The 21,796-nt window shown below is 39.3% G+C and overlaps 1 protein-coding gene across 1 annotated transcript in view; it reads left to right on the top strand.

The window, feature by feature from the left end:
- Positions 1-8,018: 8,018 nt before the first annotated feature.
- Positions 8,019-21,796, top strand: part of RASGRF2 (Ras protein-specific guanine nucleotide-releasing factor 2) — a gene marked incomplete at its 3' end in the record, with an annotated part of 39,097 nt that continues 25,319 nt past the window's right edge. Inside the window, exons 1-4 of the mRNA XM_010018545.1 lie at positions 8,019-8,039; positions 8,443-8,549; positions 19,564-19,711; positions 20,145-20,234. Of these exons, the coding sequence (XP_010016847.1) occupies positions 8,019-8,039; positions 8,443-8,549; positions 19,564-19,711; positions 20,145-20,234 (366 nt within the window). The remainder of the gene's footprint in view (positions 8,040-8,442; positions 8,550-19,563; positions 19,712-20,144; positions 20,235-21,796) is intronic.

The following is a 21,796-nucleotide window of genomic DNA, read 5'->3' as shown; positions in this document are numbered from 1 at the left end:
GTGCATGCTTCATTCCTGGCGGTGTTCAAGGCCAGGTTGGACGGAGTTGTGGTCAATATGGTCTAGCATGAGGCATCCCTGCCCCTGGGCGGGGGGGGGGGGCTGCCCATGGCAGGGGGTTGGAACTAGATGATCTTAAGGCCTTTCCAACCCTAGCTATTCTGTGATTCTGTTCAATGCAAGGCACTGGCAACAGTGGTAGTAATGAATGCTGTGAGAAGGAAAATGTCCTGCAGCTAGGTAATGTACAGTTTTCTACGCAAGCAGCTTGTGGTTTATGGCAGGAAATTCCCACTGGATAGTGTCGAATACATTTTGAGATGATGGTAACCCATGCTCACTTTATTATTAGTGAATAATTCAGCTGTGTTTACTGTGTTGTATCAGTTCCTGTAGGCTTTACTTTATGAAATTTCCTTTTGTGTGACAGAATTTTTCCCTCTTGATAAACTACTGCTGAAGTACAAATGGTCTGCATTGAAAATATAGCATATGGGGCTGTATTTGCCTCATTTTCTCATCTACAAAAACAAACGCTATGACCATTGTAATTTGGCATAATATTTTTGATGCAAGTCAGCAGAACTGCAGGAGAATTAAGGTCTGCAGTGACCTTTGTGTATTCCTCAATTGCTGTTTTACATGCAAGATGGGTATGGTGGTTTTTATTGATATAGTAAGAGCTTATAAAACAGCATATACTTATTTATAATCTTTCTAACTCCAAACGGCTGATTGCATATTTAAATATAATGACCTCAGAATGCTGTTGTTCTTGGCCCAGACAATACTTGTGGAATGGCTCAGGAAGGTGATTCATTGTCAGATGCCAGAATAGATTTTATGCAGCAGGTTGCATCTTGATTAATCCAATATTGGTTACAGAGAGAAGATATCAAGCCATCCCATCTCTGCAATACCATATAGGGTGTATATATCTATACATATATATGTGTAAAAAAAATAAATACAGTATATGGTTGCCCAGTATTAAACCAAACCCGAATACTACAGCCCATCTCTGACTCCCTTTGATGTGGGAGATGGAGATCTGAAACAATGTCTTCTAATGTGTTTTTGATCAAGTGGCTTGGCAGATTAAAGCCCTATTCTCATTTAAGTCTAGAAGTTTTTTCTCTGTAGTACTGTTCAATACCAGATTTCTGTCTACCACAGGTGGTAAAATAACATTAATAACACGATAAAAAGAACCCCTTAATCCCTAGGTGCCACCACAGGGAAACAGAAAAGGTGAAATACTGCAGTGGATCTCTACCAGTTTATTTTTTTAAAGTATCAAAATCAAAACCAGAATGTGCAAGAAAAAAACCCAGACAATTAGTAAGAGCCAGGAGTTTATTAAAATGCCAGTGTATCTTGTTTATAGAAAAATGTGAAGCTTTTGAAGGATTTAAAAGTGAAGTTTTAATTAGCTCCTGTAAGGCTATGAGAAAGGGTTTATTTGAGTGGACCAAAGGACCAACTAGTCTAATATCTTATCTCATATGGAGGACATGCTGGGGAAGGCATCTGCTGAGGTACATATTTTACTTTTCCTTCCTCTCTTCTCTTAGACAACATTAAGCTTCTAGTTATTTTCAGCTTCGGACTGTTTGAATTCCGAATATGTGAATTCCGTGTGTTAAGTAGCCCATGATTTCTGTACAGTGAACTCTATAGTCTCCCTGCAACCCACTGACACTGCGTTTCCTGCAGGAGGGGCACAGTTTACTACCAATTGCATGAAGAACCACTTTCTTCTGTGTGTTGTGAAGCTGATTTTTATGACATTCAGAGAACAGATTGGAAGAGAAATAGAGCATTGGATTCCTATCCATCCATTTCATATCTCTCATGATTTTGTAGACTCATGTTTTATGCTGAAACTTGTCTCTTTCTTTGTCCTAAAGAGTCTCAGCTTAAATTTTTACTTATATAGGTATGTGATTTGGACATACACAAGTCTTTGTTACCACTTTTATCTTTTTCTGAACCTGTCCCATTTCATGTTGCTTTTTTTGTGATGGGAGGTCCAAAACTACTCAGTATTCAAGATGTGTTGTACTTTAACAGCCTTGTCGACTTTGTTTGTTTCCCAGTTGTCCCTGTGTGAACTGTGGTTTTCTTTTTTTGGCAGCTACTGAGCATTGTCTAGTGTTTTCATGAAACTTACTCCAGGATCTTACTCCTGAGTGGTGCTACTAAGCACTGAGCTTATCTTTTCACATGTGAAGCTTGAAATGTTTTTCCTCACGTATGTCACTTCACATTTGCGGTCAGTGAATTTCAAGTGCCATTTTACTGTCCAGTAACTCAGGCTTGTTGAGTCTGCAGATCTTCATAATAGGTTGTCATCATTACTATCTTGAATAATTAACAAATTTTGTTATTCATTGTAATGTCCATCTCAGTCCTCAACTCAGTTCCCTGAGGAAGTCCTTTGATGATCTTGTTCCATAGTAAGAACAGAGAGATAGCCAAATATTCCAGCTCTGTTTCCTAGCTTGTGATCAGATTTTTTTTTTCTTTTTTATCCAGAGAGGGACGTTTCTTTTGTAAGTCCCAGACAGTTATGTGTTTCCCTAAAAATCTGTCAAAATTATTTGAAAACCATATTGTTGTAATCCAAATGTTTGTTGACCCCTTCAGAGAATGCCGCTGGGTTCAGAGGAGATGACATCCTTTTACAAAAGCCATTCTGTCTCTTCCCAAGTACATCATATTAATTCTGATGTTCACTAATTGTGTACTCATTATTGCTTCTACTAATTGGTGTGATACAACACAAAGCGTATTGGCTTTGTAGATCTCCCTGGAAACTTTTAAAAGCATTGTCACGGTTTTCACCCTCCTATCATTATTCCATTCTCATGTTAATTTATCAGCAACGGGCTATAAATTTCCTGCCAATGCTAGTGACACAGCAAGTCTCAGGACATGGCAAAACCTAACCCTGGCATTTGCCTTCCCTTGACTCAAGGCACAATACTCTCTTCCCGCTAATAGGCTGCTGATCTAGTGATGGGGAGGGGTTATTGTCTTCTCCTCCAAACATTTCCCTCACCTCCATACACTCATCCTCTTGCACTTGTTCCCTTTTAGGGATGCTGTCTGCTTTCAAGAGTGTTCCCTTCTTTTCCTTCCCTTTCCCCAGGATGTAAGAAATACAGAATACACATAATGTTTTGTATTTGAGCAGCTGGGAAAAATACTGTCGGTAGAACACATCTGAAAACTTAATGACTTAGCATGCGCTTGAATAGTACAAGCTGCTTTGATTTAGACTGCAGTTTGCTGCTTTTCCTTCAAGGATTATTGAGGAGTTTTTAGTCGCTGCAGTGATTGTCCTCTGCTGCCTGATAATTTCCTAGTGTTTGAGATTGCATAGAGGTTTCCAGCTTTTGAAATGAAAATGTCTTTAGAAGTCAAGAATAAGAAATACTTTTAGCTTGTCATTTTAAATTCTCTTCCACATTTTTTAGCCTCAAAGGTTTTTTAACATGCCCTTATAAACATCAGGTAGTGAATGTAAGCCTTAGAGGTACAGCAAACGATTAAGCTTTCTCCTGCCTTGCATTGAAGACAGACTTTGTTAAGGCTTTTCATTTTTAGGAGCAATCTTAGTACAGACAAACTTTTTACAGTTGTTTTGCATTTATAGTCCCCATTCTTATCAATATTAATGACTGGAATTTTCTTTTTAAGTTACTGTTAAGGTCCTGGCTTGAATGATTAAACTGAGACTATGCAATAAGTTACTAAAAGTCAGGAAATAACATCTAATAAGGTTACGGCACATTTAAGCTTTAAAAATCGTATTTTTATAGGCTATTATGAAAATAATTAAACTTGTTCTGTTTAGTAAGAAAAGTTTAGGGAAAAGCAATTCGTAAGAAAGTAGCTATTACCCCATGATAGTAATTTACCAGCCCCCAATACAACAAAATGTGCTAGTCTTCTTGGAGTCCTTTGAAACATAATTTAAATGGTTATATGCCGTGCTCATGGAAGGACAAGATAACAAAACCACTGTTGACACATGCATCATTTCTCCAGTATCAGTTTTTCTATTTGGGCATTCAAAGCTGACCAAATTTATGAGGAGCTGAAGGCAGGAACCTGCAGTAGGAGTTGTCAAGCAGCATTATTATCTAGGATGGCATCTTTTCTGCCTGTGACAGGTAGCAGCACCAGTGTGGGAAGATAGGTGCTGATTCTTGGTCCTTCCATGGTTCAGTAACTGAATTGTTGCAAGCATCATCCCTAATTTACAAATGGAAAAGGCATGTCGGGTTACTAGAGCTACTGGGGGATGAAAAGGAGTAACTGATGAAGCAGACACAGTAATATGTTATCAGGGCATAGGGCATCAGAGATGGGACAGGAGATGTCCTTTGTAGTTTCTGTGTGAGGTAGAGAGAAGATAATGAGATGTGGGACCATGCCATTGTGTTGGACGGTGCGATGTCTGTGTTGGTGCTGCTCTCACTTCATAAACAGCACATGTCCTTGTTAGTCACAAAGAGAATGGCATTCTGCTGCTGGGAAGCCTAGTCTTAGGGTATCTGTGTTGGTGAAAGCTTTACCTCACTATGCCTTAAAAACAGTGTTTCTGTTACAGGGCATATATCAGTTTTGCTTCCTCCCCGCCTTTGAAAGCATGTCAGCTTCAGACCTTTTGATGTCTTATTTTGAATACAGGCATTATTCAGGCAGTTTTATCAGGACAAAGTTATGGTGTCAGCTACTGTTGGTGGGGAACCCAGCATAATCCGTGTACTCTGGTACAGGATTTCTTTCACTCAGGGTCTTAACGTTGTTCCAGTTTTGTTTCTGAGGCAGAGGTGCCTGTCAGCTCATTCCTTAGACTTTCCTTTTCACTACAGGAAGAAAATCTGATTAGCACTAGATACAAATCAGAGAAGTGATACACAACAATATTCTTCATGCACCTTGATCCCATTGTTCTTTCCCTGACTGTCAGTCTACATAGTGCTTTCATACCTGTGCAAGGTGTATGAAGATTTCCCTTCTTTTATTCCCAAACTTTACTTGAAGAACTCCCTGCCAAAGATGTTTTTATTAAAATTAAGACTTACCATTTTGCTTGGACATACCTGAATATTAAAAAGACACTTTCGAATTAAATTAATGGTTTTTTTTAATATCAAAATACAGAAGTTTCATTTTATCTTCTTTGAGTATGATGATGTTCAGAACAAACAATAATAAAAAAAAATCCAACTGGACTACAGGCTTAAATTGAAACATGTGTAGTCCAACAGAAATACTGAATAATGATGAGGGTAGTTGGTGTAATATGTCCTGTAGTTCTTAAATATTTAGTGTCATCTCTTAAAGAAACTAATAGTGTGTATACAGAAAAGTGGTTTTTACCTGTACTGTACTGCAGTGATATGGGAGCTAAGCTGTTTAGCAAACTGAATGGCAGTACTAAAATTATGTGTGTCTATATATAAATATATATGCATATAGGCCCACTCACATCATCAACTTGAAAATCTAATAATGGATCACAGATACATGTCTTATTTTCTGGTAGTAGATTAGTTTTGTAAATGAGTAACATTTATTTTAAAAAGAGAATTCAAGGATGACTTAGAGATTCTTTTTAGAGGCATGTTATGATATGATATTTTCTTTGCACTTCACTTACTCTAGAATTGACTGCTTCTGTGTAAATGATGTGATAGCTGACACTGATGCTTGAGTGCAGTATGCATCTTTGAGTGGGGTGGATGTTGTAGCTGATTTTTAAAGCAGCTTCTGAAAACAAATTCTTTGTAAAATTTTGTTGTTCCCCCTCCCTCCCCCCCGCCATTGGGTCCAGTCCTACTGTAGTAGCCCTCTAAGTCTGTTTAAATTTGTGCATTTTCTTGGCCTAGCTAAGTGTTTAGATCATGCTTACCACCAAAGTAACTGCAGACCTCGAAGTCTTGCTCAACAGACATCCAAGTTACTTCATATTAAAAGTAGGGAGGACTATAATATGGTCTCTAACTTGAATCCCTACACAACGGGATTAAATCCAGTGCTTGTTTACACTTGTGTCTTTAATCTAGTTTTATATGTAGCAGCTTTATGAAACAGAAATAACTTGTTACATAAAATGCAGCTCTGAACAGTGTGATTTATCTTTAAATATACTTTTTAAAATAGACTATTGCAGCTGATAAACAGAGTGCATTTGTGTGTAATGTTGATGCACTTCTTACTCTCCTGTAGGTTGTTTTCAGCTGCACTGTATTATTATAGAAATTTTTATCTACCAATGCTATGGAGATTCCTATGGACCTGATTAACTATTTCTTTCTATTCATGGCATTGAGTTTTAAGTGATATGCAGCACTGGGGGGGGGAAAAAACCCAAAAAACCAAAAACCCACAAGGGGTTTTTTTTGTTTGTTTGTTTGTTTGTTTTTTAATCCTTTTAATGGTTTATTGATCTTTGTCTCTGCTCCAAAGTGGTTTTGTGTCTGTAACTTAGTGGATCTGAGCTTATTTGTATACCTGGTTAAATGTGAATGGCGTGTCTTCTTGTCCCTTGTTTCTGTTTTGTTGGTCTGTGGCTAATCCTGCAGTGCTTGTGGTCTTTTGTAAGAAAAGGGCTTTGTATACATGTAACAATGTTTAGCAAATCAATACAATGCTCAAATGGATAGCTTTCTCTTTATGGAATATGAGGAATGTCCTCATATTACCCGAAAAGAAACCAAACGTATGAATGTACTCAAATGCACAGAGGCAGATGGGTTTTGCAAATGTGAGGTCCCAAGGCACAAACCTCAATGCAAATGCAGGTGCACAGACAGTGCTAGAGCCAGTGTGGTGAATCCAGTGCATTTGGGGTGTATTGAACTTGCACTGTGCACATTGTGCAGCCAACTTGTGTGTTGTATGTGCACAGCAGGCTGCCAGATGTTTCAGAAGGGGCCACTAAATGGCTGGAATAATCTTTTTATGTGGACGAAATTCATTGTCAGTGTTGACAATATCTGCAGCCAATTCTCTGTAGGTAAAATTTCATCCCTTCTGTTTCTGTTTATGCTTGTGTTCCTCCTGCCTTGGAAATGGCTTTTAATTCTGAGGTGCTATTTGCTTCATCTCCAGCATGGTGTTTCCCTCAGAGAGGCGTTTTCAGCTGAGCCATGGGTTTGACAAGCAAAGCGGAATGTTTGTTGACATCACTTCAGATTTCTTACCGCTGTGCACAATGGTTAATGGCATGGGAGAATGCAAATTATATACTTCACCTGCTGACTATAACAAGTTTGGAGTTTGCTGTTAGACCCCAGAAAGTAATTGCTGCCACATGTGGTTATACTCGGTTATACCCAGTTAACATCCGTGTTAACTGGGATGAAAGTGAAAGAGGGTTTGAGAAGCTCTAGGTAATGAAGAAAACTGAGTGATCTGGTGCAGAGGTGTTTAGCTGTTAAGAGCTCCTGAATCACATTGGACCTAATAACCAGACGGTTTTATGTATGAGCAGGTTCCTCTGCCTGTGAAACAGCTGGCTTACTAATGGCTGCATTTAATGGAAATTACAGGTGTGCATTTAGGTTCTCACCTATTTTCATCTAAATTGGAAGAATTCTGTTTCCTACCTGGCTCTAAGTTAATAGGTAAGCTATGCAAAGTAAGGTTTTTAATGACTAATTTTGTGAAATGGGTTTTAAGGGGTTTACGCTCCCCACTAGGCATTACTATTATTACTACATTCTGAAAGTAGCAAAATCTTTCTTGAAATTCTGTGTTCTATGGAAATCTGTGAGAAACATCCTTCAGGTAAGAAATGCCATGAAAGAATGTGACACTTGTGTGAACAGCATTTTCAAAGATGTTGCAATGACAATTATGGGTGAGACTTCTTGAAAGAAGGGCAAAAATTTTTCCTGACTGTGATGAATGAGAAGGGACACTTTCCTAGTTCTTTTGGAAAGATGAGAAAATAAGCTAGAGCTAGCTTATTGATCATTTTACATTTTTGTGACGAAATGGTGGCATTTCCAGGTTTGGTATTGTGTGCTGGCATTGTTCTAGAGAAAAATTTTAGGTGAAAAATGAAAGGGAAAAAAAACCTACAGACACCCCACTACAGTCACACTATTGTAGTCAACTGTAGAAGCTGCTTAGGAAATTATATCCTGTTGTCTTCTATATGGGAGCTTAAGAATAGTAAATTATGACAAGTACCGTGAAAGCTATTACCTTGATGCACAGAGAAATATGTTAAGGATATAGTTTCAAGTTCAATCCATGTTTCAGGACTAAGAGCTTAAAACACATCTTCCTAGGCTGGCAATGCTTTGGGCTATGTTTATAAGGTTAGATTTTTTTTAGTTAGTTTTATGTATCTATTTTATTTAAATGTGTTTCTGAACCTTTTTTTTTTTTTTGTCCCCTTGTTCTAATTTGCAGCATTACTTTACTGTTCTTTTTGGCCATGAAGGGCAGAAGCCACTGGAGCTGCGTTGTGATGATGAAGCTGATGGAGATGAATGGGTAGAAGCTATTCACCAAGCTAGGTATGAAACCTAATTTTTAATCCTCAGCTCTATTTCATGGGAAATAAATTGATAATAATTTAAAAATCTAAATTCAATCTCTAGACAGCAATAAATGTTACAGTGCATTAGATGTGTATTGTGATTAATGGGTATGTTATAGAAAAAATCCTCTTATCATTCATGCTTATATCAATGTATATTTAAGACCAGGTTGGACAGGGCTTGGAGCAACGTGGTCTAGTGGAAGGTGCCCCTGCCCATGGCAGGGGGCTGGAACTGAATGAGTTTTAAGGTCCCGTCCAACCCCAAACAAACCATTCTACGATTCTACAATTCTATGATTTTGTCATTCATGAGTGGTTGTGTTCCAGTTGAAATTAGTAAAAGATGATGACTCTTACTGAAAAAAACCCCTAGGACTAGTCCTCTGTTAGAGGCAATGTTAATTGTAAGAATGAAGAAATGATGATATGCCAGGTGAATAAATGAGTGTTTCTTAAAAAACTCGTATATGGAAATAAATGTAAGAAAGAGGAGGTGGTGTGATTTAAGCCCAGCTGGCAGCTAAGCACCACACAGCCACTTGCTGTATGGAATACCCCTTTGGCTAGTTCGGGTCAGGTGTCCTGTCTGTGCTCCCTCGCAGCTTCCTGTGCCCCTCCTCACTGTCAGAGCATGAGGGACTGAACAGTCCTTCATTAGGGCAAGTGCTACTGAGCAACAACTAAACCACTGGTGTGTTATCAGCATTGTTCTCAGAATGAAGCCAAACCACAGCGCTGTGACAGCTACTAGGAAGAAAATTAACTCTATCCCAGCGAACACCAGGCCATGAGGTCAAAATATTATGATGATAAAGTGCAACAAACACAATTTTGACTTCAAAACAGAAGTCCTGACCAGCAGTGCAGGTCTGCATGGAGAATGGGCAAGGTTTACAGTGTAATCTAAATGCAGATCATCTAACTGAGGGTTTGTGAAATGGTTTGCGAAGGCAAATATCTCCGCTGAAATGCACTTTCTCTATCCTCCTCTGATAGACAGCTAATCTACAGTGCCATGGTAACACAGAAGGAACTAGGCAGTTTCTGAGTTGCTTAGGACATGAGCCATGTAAACAGAAGAGATTTTGCTTTATAACTAAAAATGAACACCACCAGCTAGTAGTTTATAATTTAGAATTTGTGAAATGAAGCTAAAACTGCAGGGGCTGTGTCACCCTGGCATCCAGTCTTTGGTTCTGCATTCTCTTCTTAGCATTGGTATCTAACTGAATGCAGTCTTGTCCTTTCTTGGAAAGCTGGGTAGTGGTATTAGGTGAACCACATTTTGCATGGTAGCCTGGTGGGTGACCACTTTATTTCAGATCTTGAGAAGCTATGAGGTTTTGAACTCTCAGCCCATCCAGGAGCATGTCCACCAGTGGGCAGTCCCATATTGCTGCAGGAGGAGGAGAAGAGGGAGATCTTCACTTTGCCTCTGGATATAGGTCCATTTCTTTTGTGAAGTTCAACTGAAAGCAAGTGAAGAAAGAAGCATGACTTTTTGCTTGTGGTAAGGGCAGTCAGGGGAAGCAGGATCCTACAGTTCCCTGTTCTCAGGATAATTTTCTCTTGTCCATTGCCTTGTGAAAAAGGCATGCAAGCAAGTCATAATACTCAGTTAAAACTTTTCTCTGTCTAGTTCAGTCCATGAATGTATCACACATGAATTTTCAAGGCAGAACTTAAGAGGAATTTGAGCTGGAGTTAAACAAAACATAGTTGAAAATACTGAGAACTTAACCTGTGAAGAAGTTAGTTGTGAGGTTCAAGGTCAGGGTGGCTGAATTTCTACTCCACTAGGAAGTTATTACTGAAGGCGTCAGAAGACAACTGGGTCTCTGATGTAAGCAAAATCAGTCTTTTTACCTCCATCTCTTTTGTTATTTAAGTTTTTTCCCTTTGTTCGTGCCTATCTATCTGAAATGACAGTCTGACTAATATCAAAGTAGGGACACTGCTGTGAGGGATAATCTCGTTTGGGGAATTTTCTTCATCTACTTTTCTGCATAGGTCTAAATTTCTTGGGGAGATTTTCAAGGGACTTGAACATGGCTTCTCTTGTTCTAGTTTCTTTTCTAGAAGAAAATATCAGCAAGTGGCAAAACAGTCTGAAATTTAGTTGCTAAACATAAAGTGTTGTATGCTACTGTGGTTACCTCATTGTTCTGATGCTTTTCTACTTAACTGAAAGCTGATTTTGTTTGCTTTACGTTGTGTCTAGCAAATCAACTTGGAGTTGCATAATTAGTTACTTAACCATTGTGTCTTTTATCAAAGATACGGAATCACAGAATCACAGATTTGTTTGGGTTGGAAGAGGCTTTAAAGCTTATCCAGTTCTAACCACCTGCTATGGGCAGGGACACCTTCCACTAGACCAGGTTGCTCCAAGACCTGTCCAACCTGGCCTTATCAATGACTGTCTTAGTATTCCCAGGCTCATTTCATAGCACTCCATCCCCTCCTCTGCTGGAGGCTGGGAGCTCTAAGCAAGAGCAGCACCCAGCAGCAGCAGAACAAATGCAGCAGACTCCTCTATTACACATCCCACCCATCTAAGAGTCACAGCAGGTGCATCTGTGGGACTATCAGCAATGCCCTGGCAAAGGGCAGAGCACTTCTTCCCTCCAAAGTGGAGAGCAACACAAAACTTATTTGACAATCATTACGACCGTCACAATATGGAAGGCAATGAAATACAGCTTTGCAAGCTGAACTGTCACGTCGGCAAATCCACTGGTTGAGAAAGAAACAAACTGGTGCATGTGTGCCTATGACAAGTGGAGACAAGAGCATCCAAGGCCTAGTTACCAGTCAGACTGAGTTTGTGAGGCAGTTACAGAAGAGATCCATAGACTTTGGGGGTCTACATGTGTTCATGTGTGCGGGCTTGGGGACACCTGTCCATCAGTTAATGGGGGATCCACAGTGAATGTGCGTGCATGGTGTGGGTGTGTGAGGGAACTGTAAGTACATGGGTCCTGGGCCACTTACTAGGGTATACTAGGTGTCTTAGACCAATTACTGGGGGATCCACAGTGTGCTGGGAAGAAGGGGATGCATGCATATCTGTGAGTGATGGAGACTGAGTACCAGCAACTAGGGAGGGTTTGTGGACACTGGAGTACATTCAGGACCAGCTCCTGGACCAGCGGACAGGCTGCATGGATACGATATTTTCTGCGGCCACTTATACTGTATATACGTATTGTATCTGTTTTTCCACCAACATACCTTCATTCCCCTCTCTGATCAGTCTGAGGGGAAAACAGGACGAGGCTGCTGGTGTTGTCTGTGCCCAGCTGAGCATGGAATGTTTCTGTCTGTGCCGATCCCCTCATGCAGCTGTGTTTGTATGAACATGTGTGTTCATTTGTATTGGAATTACATGCCCAGGCTCACTTTTGGTTCAACCTAGGTATAAGGAGCAGTGGCAGCCTTACCTCTATCAAGCTACCAGCTCTGGTGACCCCTACCACTTTGTTCTGTGGATCTAGCTAGATGTTATTTGGAAGGCAGATATGAGATTGCTTTGCCCATGTTTTGAGCACTACTAAAATTCTCTCTCCCCATTCCCAGTCAACTGGAAACTACAAAACTGTGGTTTCATTATAGCACCAAGCCTCAGGTAATACAGTTTCTCCAAGAGCAAGATGTTAGTAGTACAGCATTTACTCCAAGCTTCCAGGCATCTCTGAGCTACTATACTAAGCTTGCTACTGCCTGTAAAATACTATGTAAAATACACCCTGTATTAGCAAGTAGAGCATGCCAACAGATCTGAAAGTAAGACTTTTTTTGTTGTTTTTCTTTTTTCAATTACCCGTTGGAAGGCAGTAGTTCCTTATATACTTTGAACACTGACCTAGCTGAAAGAAGCACCCCCACAACATAACACTCATGCTCTTTCACGTTCCACCTATCCATTTCCCTCTCCCTTGTGCAGTGAACACAGGTGTGTTGCATGGACGTGCAATGAGCTGACCCAGAAGAATTGAGATAGATTAATACTAAGCAGGCAAAAAATAAACAAAACATAATTCCCTTTAGTGCACACCAGTTTCCCAATTAAGTTTACACTTGTGCCTGCATCACAGAAAGGTTGGTAAAGGTGCAGGAATGAATAGTTGACTTACGAGAAGGACAGCTGCTTCCTTCAGCAGTAACGTGGGATTATGCAGGACTAAAGTGCACATGAAACTACATCCAGAGGCACATAATTTAAGACTTCCCAATAAGCTAAAGTAGAAATGAGTGAGAAATTTGCTGATCACTGCATCCATATTAAAACAAAAAAGCATAGAAGATTTTGAGTTAAATGCAAAAAAACTCATAAGCCCATAGAAGAATTTGTAGGAGAAGGTGAAAAGTCTACCCCAGTGTATTGAGGGTGAAACAGATCTTTTCATAAAAGGTCAAATTCTGGAACAAAGCCCAAAACAGGACTTCCACATGCAGTCACTGGCAGGTGAATTAGGTTTTGCCAGGAATAAGTCCTCCAGCCTAGAAACATAACTTAGAAGAAGCAAACCTTACTCTGCCACCCTGGACATTACTGAGAACTTGAAACACTGAGAATTCAAATAAAATATAAAGAGATGAAAAGTAGGAATGGATGTGGCACTCACAATAAAATAATATTAAAATATACTGCACTTTCCATTGCAAGCTCACAAGCCAAACAATCTCTCCCAAATGAGGATAGAGCATGCAGAAAGGAACATAAGCAATGTAGCATGTAGCTGCAGCATGCAAAAGCATGTCAGCTCTCACACCGTGTGCATGATACCTGGCAAAATGACAAGCAGTAGCATCCCACCCGCAGTGAAATCTTCCAGGAAACAATGGACAATGCCACAGCAGGAAATCTTTTAAGTACCAGTTTGCATCCAAATAAAATGCCTATTTATCTAGAGTGGGACATGGGGCGCAGTGATATTGTGTTATTTTTTCAACAGTCTGTTCATGACTTGGAAAATAAATAAAACATGGAAGAGATTTTGATGGCTGCAAACATGTACTTGGCAAAAAAGTAATGAAAAACAGTCCAAAATTATATTTTGTATATGTCGATCTAAAAAAAGGGGGATGGGAGGAAGGAAAAAGAAAAAAGGCTCAACATCTTTGTCTCAGCTAAAATGTGGATTACCATGGCTACTCATGAGGATAAGACCCTCCAGAATGCAGTTAAATAATTCTATCTCACAGATGCCAACACATTCACAAAGAACAGGAGGTTTACAGTCCTGTTTTCAATTTTAGAGTAGGGAGAATGTTCCCAGTATCTCCTAGAATTTCTACCTGAGACACCTGAGATACTGCAAAAAAAAAAAAAGGTATCATCTTCAAAAGGCTACACAAAACATCAAACAGCAGTTTAAAACAAAACCTGACAGAATGGTCAGAAATGTCTTGGGCTAGCATCAAATGAATAGTGACACTGAAAAAGTTGCCAAAGCTTATCCCATTTGTCAAAAATAAGGACAAACTCAAGGAAAAATTCTAAATGATGATGCAGGCAAAATTTAATCCCTGAGGCAAATCTGTTCTATTTTGTTTGATTAAGTTGGGAAGAAAAATCTAATGAAATAGTCTAAAACTATTATTTTAACTTCTTTGTTCAGTATAGGTGGTAACTATACTGGATGTTCTTGTTTCCACTTGTCATAGGCACAAACACAAGTGCGCAAATGAGTTCCTCAGTCAACCACCCAACCTCATGGTCTTCCCAGTAGCTGGGTTGGATCTCCTGTGTCCTTCAGTCACCAAATCACAGAGTCTCTGGTGGTCTAACCTAAACTTAATGCACCTTCCAACACCAGCCTTCCCAGCAACTGATCCTACTCTCCAGCTAGCCAGGCACGACAGAGGCTGGTGATCACACACTGATAGATGCACACAGAATATATGCACACACTCCCACCTCTCCTGTGAGTTACTGGCAGTGCAGAAACAGCGGGACATATGGCCCCTCAGTCCCAATTCCAGTAGCTGGGACTTTTAGGTCCATGGATGTGTATATGGAGTCTGCTCACCAAGGAAAGGAGTTAGAAGTGAAGTTTAATGAGAAGACAGACTGGGCTGTGCTGATCGAGTGCAGAGCATGGTCAGGCAAGTGTTCTGGTCAACCTGGTTACATGTGACCCTTTATCCACATTTATCCCCTTACGTCTGTGTTTCTCCAAGCTTCCTCCTCCTCAAACCTTCTTGATCCCTCCCTTTTCCTGCCTTTGATTCCTTCCTTCAACATCCCGTAACAAGCCTTGCACAATCCCAAAATGCTTTTCCCTGTATCCCATAGTATGTTTCACACCCCTATAGTTGGTAACCCTTCTCAGCCTTAAAGATGAGCCTTCCCACTAACTCATCTTGATGGGTTTGACCGTACCTCCTGCACTCCTTGTACTGCACATCATAGAAATCTGTTTTTTCCCCTAGAAGGGCTTTGTTCTGGAGCAGACATCTCAGTGCTGCTGCAGAGGGCTCCTTAAGCCCCTCAGTGGGGCTTGTAGGTCTTGGTAGACAGCTTTGGATAACGTGGACACAAAACTTCAAAGGGAATGATTATACTGGCAACTACAGCTGTCCAGAAGGTTGGTGTGGTAGCTGTTTTCTAAGGGAACATCTGAAATCCTACCAATCACACTTTCTGGAGATAGTAGCTACAAGTTCATATCAGCTCTGTGAAGCCTCGGCTTGCCCCGCAGGGAGTGTCCTTTCCATTGTATTTAGTGTGGATTTCATGGCTGCTGTTGAACTCTGCCTCAGTTTTGTGTAATGGGGAAAGATGCCTTTCAGCTCCAGTTTGTTTGTAGATTAATTCCTGTAGTCATATTTTCTTTGATAAAAGAGTCCAGGACAATTGGAACAACTGGTTTTAGTGTGAGTTATGAGTCCGACGAGTAACACATTGGCTGATGAGATGTGTTCTCATGATTGTCTCATTCTTGTACAAGAGGGTAGCATTCCCCTCTCCACACACTCATGCTCCTAGAGTAAGCCATTACCTAACTGGCATGGTTTGGGTACATGAAACCTCCTATGGCTGTTGGGCCACCCTTTCAAAATGTTCTTTATTCCAGTTTATACTTCCCTGTCTCAACTAAAAGGATATTGTAGTAAAAATCATTTGGGGTATATACTTCTCATGCTTCCCCATGCATCACGCAGTCCTATACCCACCTACCCACCCTCTAAATTCTGGTTGCTGTCGTTCACCAGTCCAAGTGCCATTTCCCACCAGTTTAACTGGAGATCAGCAGAAAACCTCTTTTACAGCCTTTCTAAACAGTTGTCCATGGATGTCTGAAAACCTATCTTAATTCTGTATTTTCTGATAAGTCTCATCTCTGTAACCCTCACAGACATAGGTGTCCTTTGATTTCCCGTATAGTACAGGAGTTCATTAAAGTTAATAGTGCTTGTGTATAGGTAGTCCCCCAGGTCACCTTGGTTAGAGTCACAGGGTAAGTTTTATTGCTACTTTCACTGTTTCCATACCTAGTGTGGCTGTTCATATGCCATTAGACTTTAAAACCTCCTTTGTTAAGGAGTCCTATAGCTGCCTGAATATGATTAGTATGGGCAGATGTAGGCCATTTCTTTTGCCTTCCAGATCCCCACAGCCGTATTACATGGCTTTCATAAAGAGTTGATTAGGTTGTCCATTTTGCGTTTCAAAAGGATGATTTGATATGACCAATGCCTGGTTCTTGCAGCTGCCTTCAGTAGATTTAGCACAGAGTGATCCAATGAACCATAACTGTGGCCTGAATTTGGTACAAAAATCAATTATATTTGCTGATAGCACTACTGGAGCCTTTGTCCTGGTCTGCTACCACAACAAGGCGATCCTAATAATGAGGCATTGGTTAAACTTTCACATGTTTTTCTGTATTTTCTGAACACGTTGGCTCTCACAGGGCACAAATGATGCATCATTTTTCTCAGGACTTTCTTCAGTTCTTCCTGTTTCTAGGCAGTGGTAGGTAGTGGTCAAACAGAGCTTAAGGTTCTTGAAATACCTGGTCCAGGACTCCTTTGAGTCCTGTCTCTGCAGATGACAGTATGAAACAAGTATAGCCTCAGCTTTCAGGATGCTCTTTCTTTTATTCTACTATAGATTTATAGCACTGCTTCTCTCAATGAAATGTTAATACCTTTCATAGAAAGCTGTGGCTCACAGAAGTTGCTTCTTTCTATTAAATGATATCCAAGCCAGAGAACTAGATCTACATTGGCTGCTTACAAGTTGTTTTATGAATTTTTCATCTTCCTTTGACATTTGAACACTTCAGTACATTTTTCTTTAAGAAAGGAATTTGTATACATGTGTAATCGAGTCAGTATTGCAACCAGTCACTCTTGAAAGGCTCCTTCTGGGTATCCAGGTTAGCACTTTGGGTGTGATGATCCTTAGCTCATACATACAGAGGCATGGTTGAAAAGGGCCATTGGAAGCATGTGTAGTTTATTCCAAAATCTTAGGATTTTGCTTTCCCAGAACAAGTAGCACTTTAGAGAAGGAAAATGAATAGCCTATTCTAAGGTAGTGTAGGTGTACACAGGCTTTTCTAATTAACTCCTCTTCATACTGCTCATTATGGCAGTGAAGGAAATGTTTGGTTTCCAGGCAGAGATTGACATTTTAGACAGCCGAAGCCACTGACTAGGCAGGATACTCTGCATACATCTCAAAAGTACAAAACCTTTTCAATCTTCCATAGCAAAGTTCATTTTCCCCAGTAAAGCAAGACTGCGGAAATCTGGCTTAATGCATTTAAAGAAACTGAAAAATCTAGATGAAGTTTCTTCCCCTAAAGGAGGAAAATAAAAATAAAAAAGTGAAAGAAAACCATCATATATAATAGTACCTCGAGTCTTAGGTCAGCTCTGACTGCAGCTGCTGTTCACCCTTTGTGATTCTGTGCCCTACTATTCCTCAGTCTTGAATAAAAGCAAAGCGAAACCTGTCAAATTCTGTATTGGAAACATTTGGTAGCAAAAGTTTAAAAAAATTTTGGAAAGAACACACAAGAAAAGGTGGTCACCTATCTGCATCTGGATAAGACTACTCTTTATATTCAGTGTAAATCTAGATGATGCTGCAGGCAGTAAGGAATGCATTTTCTTACATATGTTACATGTATTTTTATCTTCATAACATCTCTCATTGTAAAGCAACCAGTGTTGTGTACCTAACCCAGACGCTTTTTATCATGTACAAATACTCCTTAGGGTAGAAAGAGATTAAGTACTATGGTTTCTGGAAGAAACAGAATTCTTGAAAAACAAAAAAGATTATTATCGAACAATTTTAAAGAACTAAATCTCACACTTTATTACTGTTTATTGTACAGTTAAGATACATGGATTACTTAATGACAGATTTTTTTATGTGTTGTTTAACTTGTTGAAAGAGGTGCTGTGAGCTTTTGTTTTGTCATTTATTGTTTACTGTTGCAGCAGTCAAAATATAACAAAAATTGTAATAGAATTAAATTCACTTCTTATTCTTTTTATAATCTATCCAAGGAGGAAAAGCCTTTGCTTTATGACAGCTGTGGGAAATCATTCTATTTTAAAAAAATCTAAGCTTGTTTTCCAGGTTAGTTGATGAATTTAACAGCTGTACTCAATATTGGCCCCCTCCAGTATATAATTGCACTAATACTGATTGAAGTGGAAGTAAGTATATATATGAAAAATGATTAACTGTGGAGGATGCTCATCATTACATTTTTAACAGCCTCCCAGTATTTAATAGCAAATGTTAATTTTTTCATGAGTGCTCTAAGAAGTAGAAAGAAATTTAAGAGAAAAAGATGTGCAATCCAGAAATTCCTTCTGTCAAATCCTTTGCTAATCGAACAGTGGAAGAAGATACGATAGTCAGCATTTTTAATGATAGATCGTAAAATAGTAAGAGATCCCTTATCAAAGATTTAGGGCTTTTTTTTCTATTGTGTTTTGTGCAGTTTGGTCTTTATCTTGTAAAATATTTAACTCTCAGGGGAACAAGCTTCCTGAAACCCCTGTAAAGAAGCAGTCTGTGTCTGTAGATCTTGCTGAATGAAGGCCAGCAAACAAGCACATAGTTTCTGCACATTTAAATTATCTATATGAGAGGGACTGAATCACATGAAAGAACAGTCTGATGAAGAGGTTGCATAGGAAGAGACTGATTCCTCCCTTACCTGTAGATGTGAACAGTACCTCCAGTATGATGCTTATCACCGCTCTGATTGTGACATCTAATTGCTTTAGGGATACCATCCCTTTTCAGGAAAATACAGCTCAATGGCAGTTGGCTGCCCAAGAGCTAAAAGAAACACCTGATACCATAGCTCCTGTTACTGATTAGAATAAATGCATTTATTTGAGTAATCTCAAGCTGGGCTAAACAATACAATAGGTGTTAGCAAACTTAATAACAGTTATTCAGACTGAATGTGGTTGTTTCTGAGCAAACTCATCTAGATGAAGGTGTCCCTGCTCAGTGTAGGAGGGTTGAACTAGGTGATCTTTGAAAGTCACTTCTAGCCCAAACTATTCTATGATTCTATGGTGGGAATTCTTCCATAAAGAGATATGACAGGTGGAGAGAATTAGAAATAGTTCTGATGAATCGCCTCCCAGAAAGATGGGGGCAAAGGAGAAGCAGCCCTTAACGTAAAATAAATTGAATTAATAGAATTCTTGGGCTTAGCCTGAGGATTAGAAGCTTATAAAAAGGTTCGGTTAAATTATCTTGCTTTCAGTAACTGGGTACTGTGAAAATGGGTACTGCTAGCATCTGTGTCTAGAAAGGATATTGAACACTGTAAGTTTGGAGGATTTATGATCAAGCTCCTAATTTTATATTAAGCCAAAGAAACACAGTTTTGCAGTTGTCACTGGTTCAGTGTTTATCCTGACAATATCTCATAAGGGGATATGGAAGACAATAATTGCCTATTTTTTACTAATGTAAATGTTTTCCCTTTTAGTTATTCAGATATTCTGATTGAAAGGGAGGTGTTAATGCAGAAGTACATTCATCTTGTCCAGATTGTCGAGACCGAAAAGATTGCGGCTAATCAGCTTCGACATCAGCTTGAAGATCAAGACACAGAAATTGAAAGACTTAAATCTGAGGTATGTGCCACAGCCATCAAGCAGTCTCTGAGAAGCTGTGGCTGCCCCATCCCTGGCAGTGTTCAAGACCAGGTTGGACCCAGGGGCTTGGAGCAACCTGGTGTAGTGGAGGGTGCCCCAGCCTGTGGCAGTGGGTTGGAACTGGATGAGCTTTAAGGTGCCTTCCAACCCAAACCAGTCTGGGATTCTGTGAATTACATTTTGCTCCGCACATTGCAATAGTATTCAATGTTTCTGTAATATTTGTGAAAATAACGCAACCCAATAAGGTTAATATGTGGTAGTCTCCCTGTGAACCCTTGGCTAAATGCTTTTTTCAACATTTTTTGATACTTATTTTTTCAATAGTTTTAAAATATTTTTTTCTGTTTGTTCTGTAACTAAGAATCTCATTAGCTTGAGAAAGCATTTAATGAATCATTGTTTTTGTCAGATTGTAGCTCTCAACAAAACAAAAGAAAGAATGCGACCTTATCAAGGCAACCAGGAAGATGAGAACCCAGATATTAAAAAAATTAAAAAGGTAATGTTCCTAAGAGGAGAGGGGTGGGATGGGGGTGTACTTCTGTATTTTAGTCTGCTCAGTTTTGTGTTCATTTATTTTTCATTGAGTACAGTCAAATAGCAAGTTTCCTTTTGCCCTGCCCTTATTTAAACCTCAAATTAAATCAGCTTCCTATGTTTCAGTGCCACATTTAACCCATGGTGTATTTGTTACTTATGTATTCATTTTTACTTGCAGTTTCTTAAAGAAACTTGCACATAGCACTCAACTGCTTGTTAAGGCTGAAAATAAGTCATGGGCTGTGTCCTCTGGGAATCAAGTGTATAGTGACTTTATACTCTTTTCTTATGAAAAGGGTTATAAAGATGTAAGAGAATGACCTTTGTTCTGCCACTGAAGCTGGAGTACAAGTATTAGAAATGCAGAGTCTGGTTTAGGTTGTCTCCTGCTCTGTTTGTTGGTGATTGTTCCAGGATACTATGGCCAGTTTTCTTCATACCCAGGACAGAATTGTTGCACTCTGTCTGGCATTTACATGTGCAGCTTTTGGCCGTATTGCTTAAGGCTTAGATATAACCAGCCTCCAGAACTTTGCCCATTGCTGACTCCTTCAATTTCTAGTGCAGAAGCATGAATGGAATTCATCACATCTTCAAGCATGAATGGACTCCATGCTAGAAGATGTGGTTCCATATGTGTTACCCTTACTTCCACAGTGTTCAGTCTCTTGAATTGCATAATATCCTTTATGTGATATGGTCTTAGTTTCTGACTTTTTCTGGCTCATGTGGTCTTCAGTCAGGGTTAGCACTGAGCTTGTGTGAATTTTCATTTTCATGTGGATTAAACATTCTAAGAGAAGCTAGAAACATGTCTTTTAGTAGAAAGAGAGCTCTGATTTTTTATATAATTCACTGCATTCTACATCTTGATTGTTTTGACAATTGGACCCTTTTTAAAAAGTTATTTATTCAAAGTAAACTGCTACCAGTGAGATTCTGCCTTTCTTTTTCAATATGAATGGTCTCCACACCAAGATCAAGACAAAGGCATACCAAAATTTTCTGTGACCATATATAGACTTTTTCTGTAATCTTTAATCTACTTGCAACTTCAGTGGGTATTATGCTTAAGCAGATTTTTCCATGACACAGAGGTGCTTTTTAAGAATGCCAAAAATCTGTTTTTTCTGGATAGTAGTATTGTTGGCCTAGGTGCTTGGTACTAAGTGGTATATTGATACATAGCTTTAAAAACACATCTTAAATGGTTTCTATTCAAAACTGAAAACATCTATTTTAGTATTATGTCAACAATGATCTCTGTCTTGAAATGAGTTACCTGGAAGCACTGCACAATACCTTTGGGGGTGTAAGAGAAATGTGTAAAGGGAGGTAAAAGGAGATAAAAAACCTGCACAGTGTGTAGCATGGTTGTGCATGATGGGAAAAGTATGTACAGTGTTCAAGCTTGCAGTAAAAGATACTTTGATATGGATGGGATATCATCTCAGTTTGTTTCCTGGCAACAAGTATGACCAAATGATTGCAAGAATTTTATTAACAAACAAAAATTAAAAA

Source organism: Nestor notabilis, unplaced genomic scaffold (genome assembly GCF_000696875.1).
Source record: "Nestor notabilis isolate BGI_N333 unplaced genomic scaffold, ASM69687v1 scaffold6907, whole genome shotgun sequence".
NCBI classification, from domain to species: domain Eukaryota; kingdom Metazoa; phylum Chordata; class Aves; order Psittaciformes; family Psittacidae; genus Nestor; species Nestor notabilis.
Note: the sequence above shows the minus strand (reverse complement) of the source record. Positions and strands in the feature narration are given on the sequence as shown.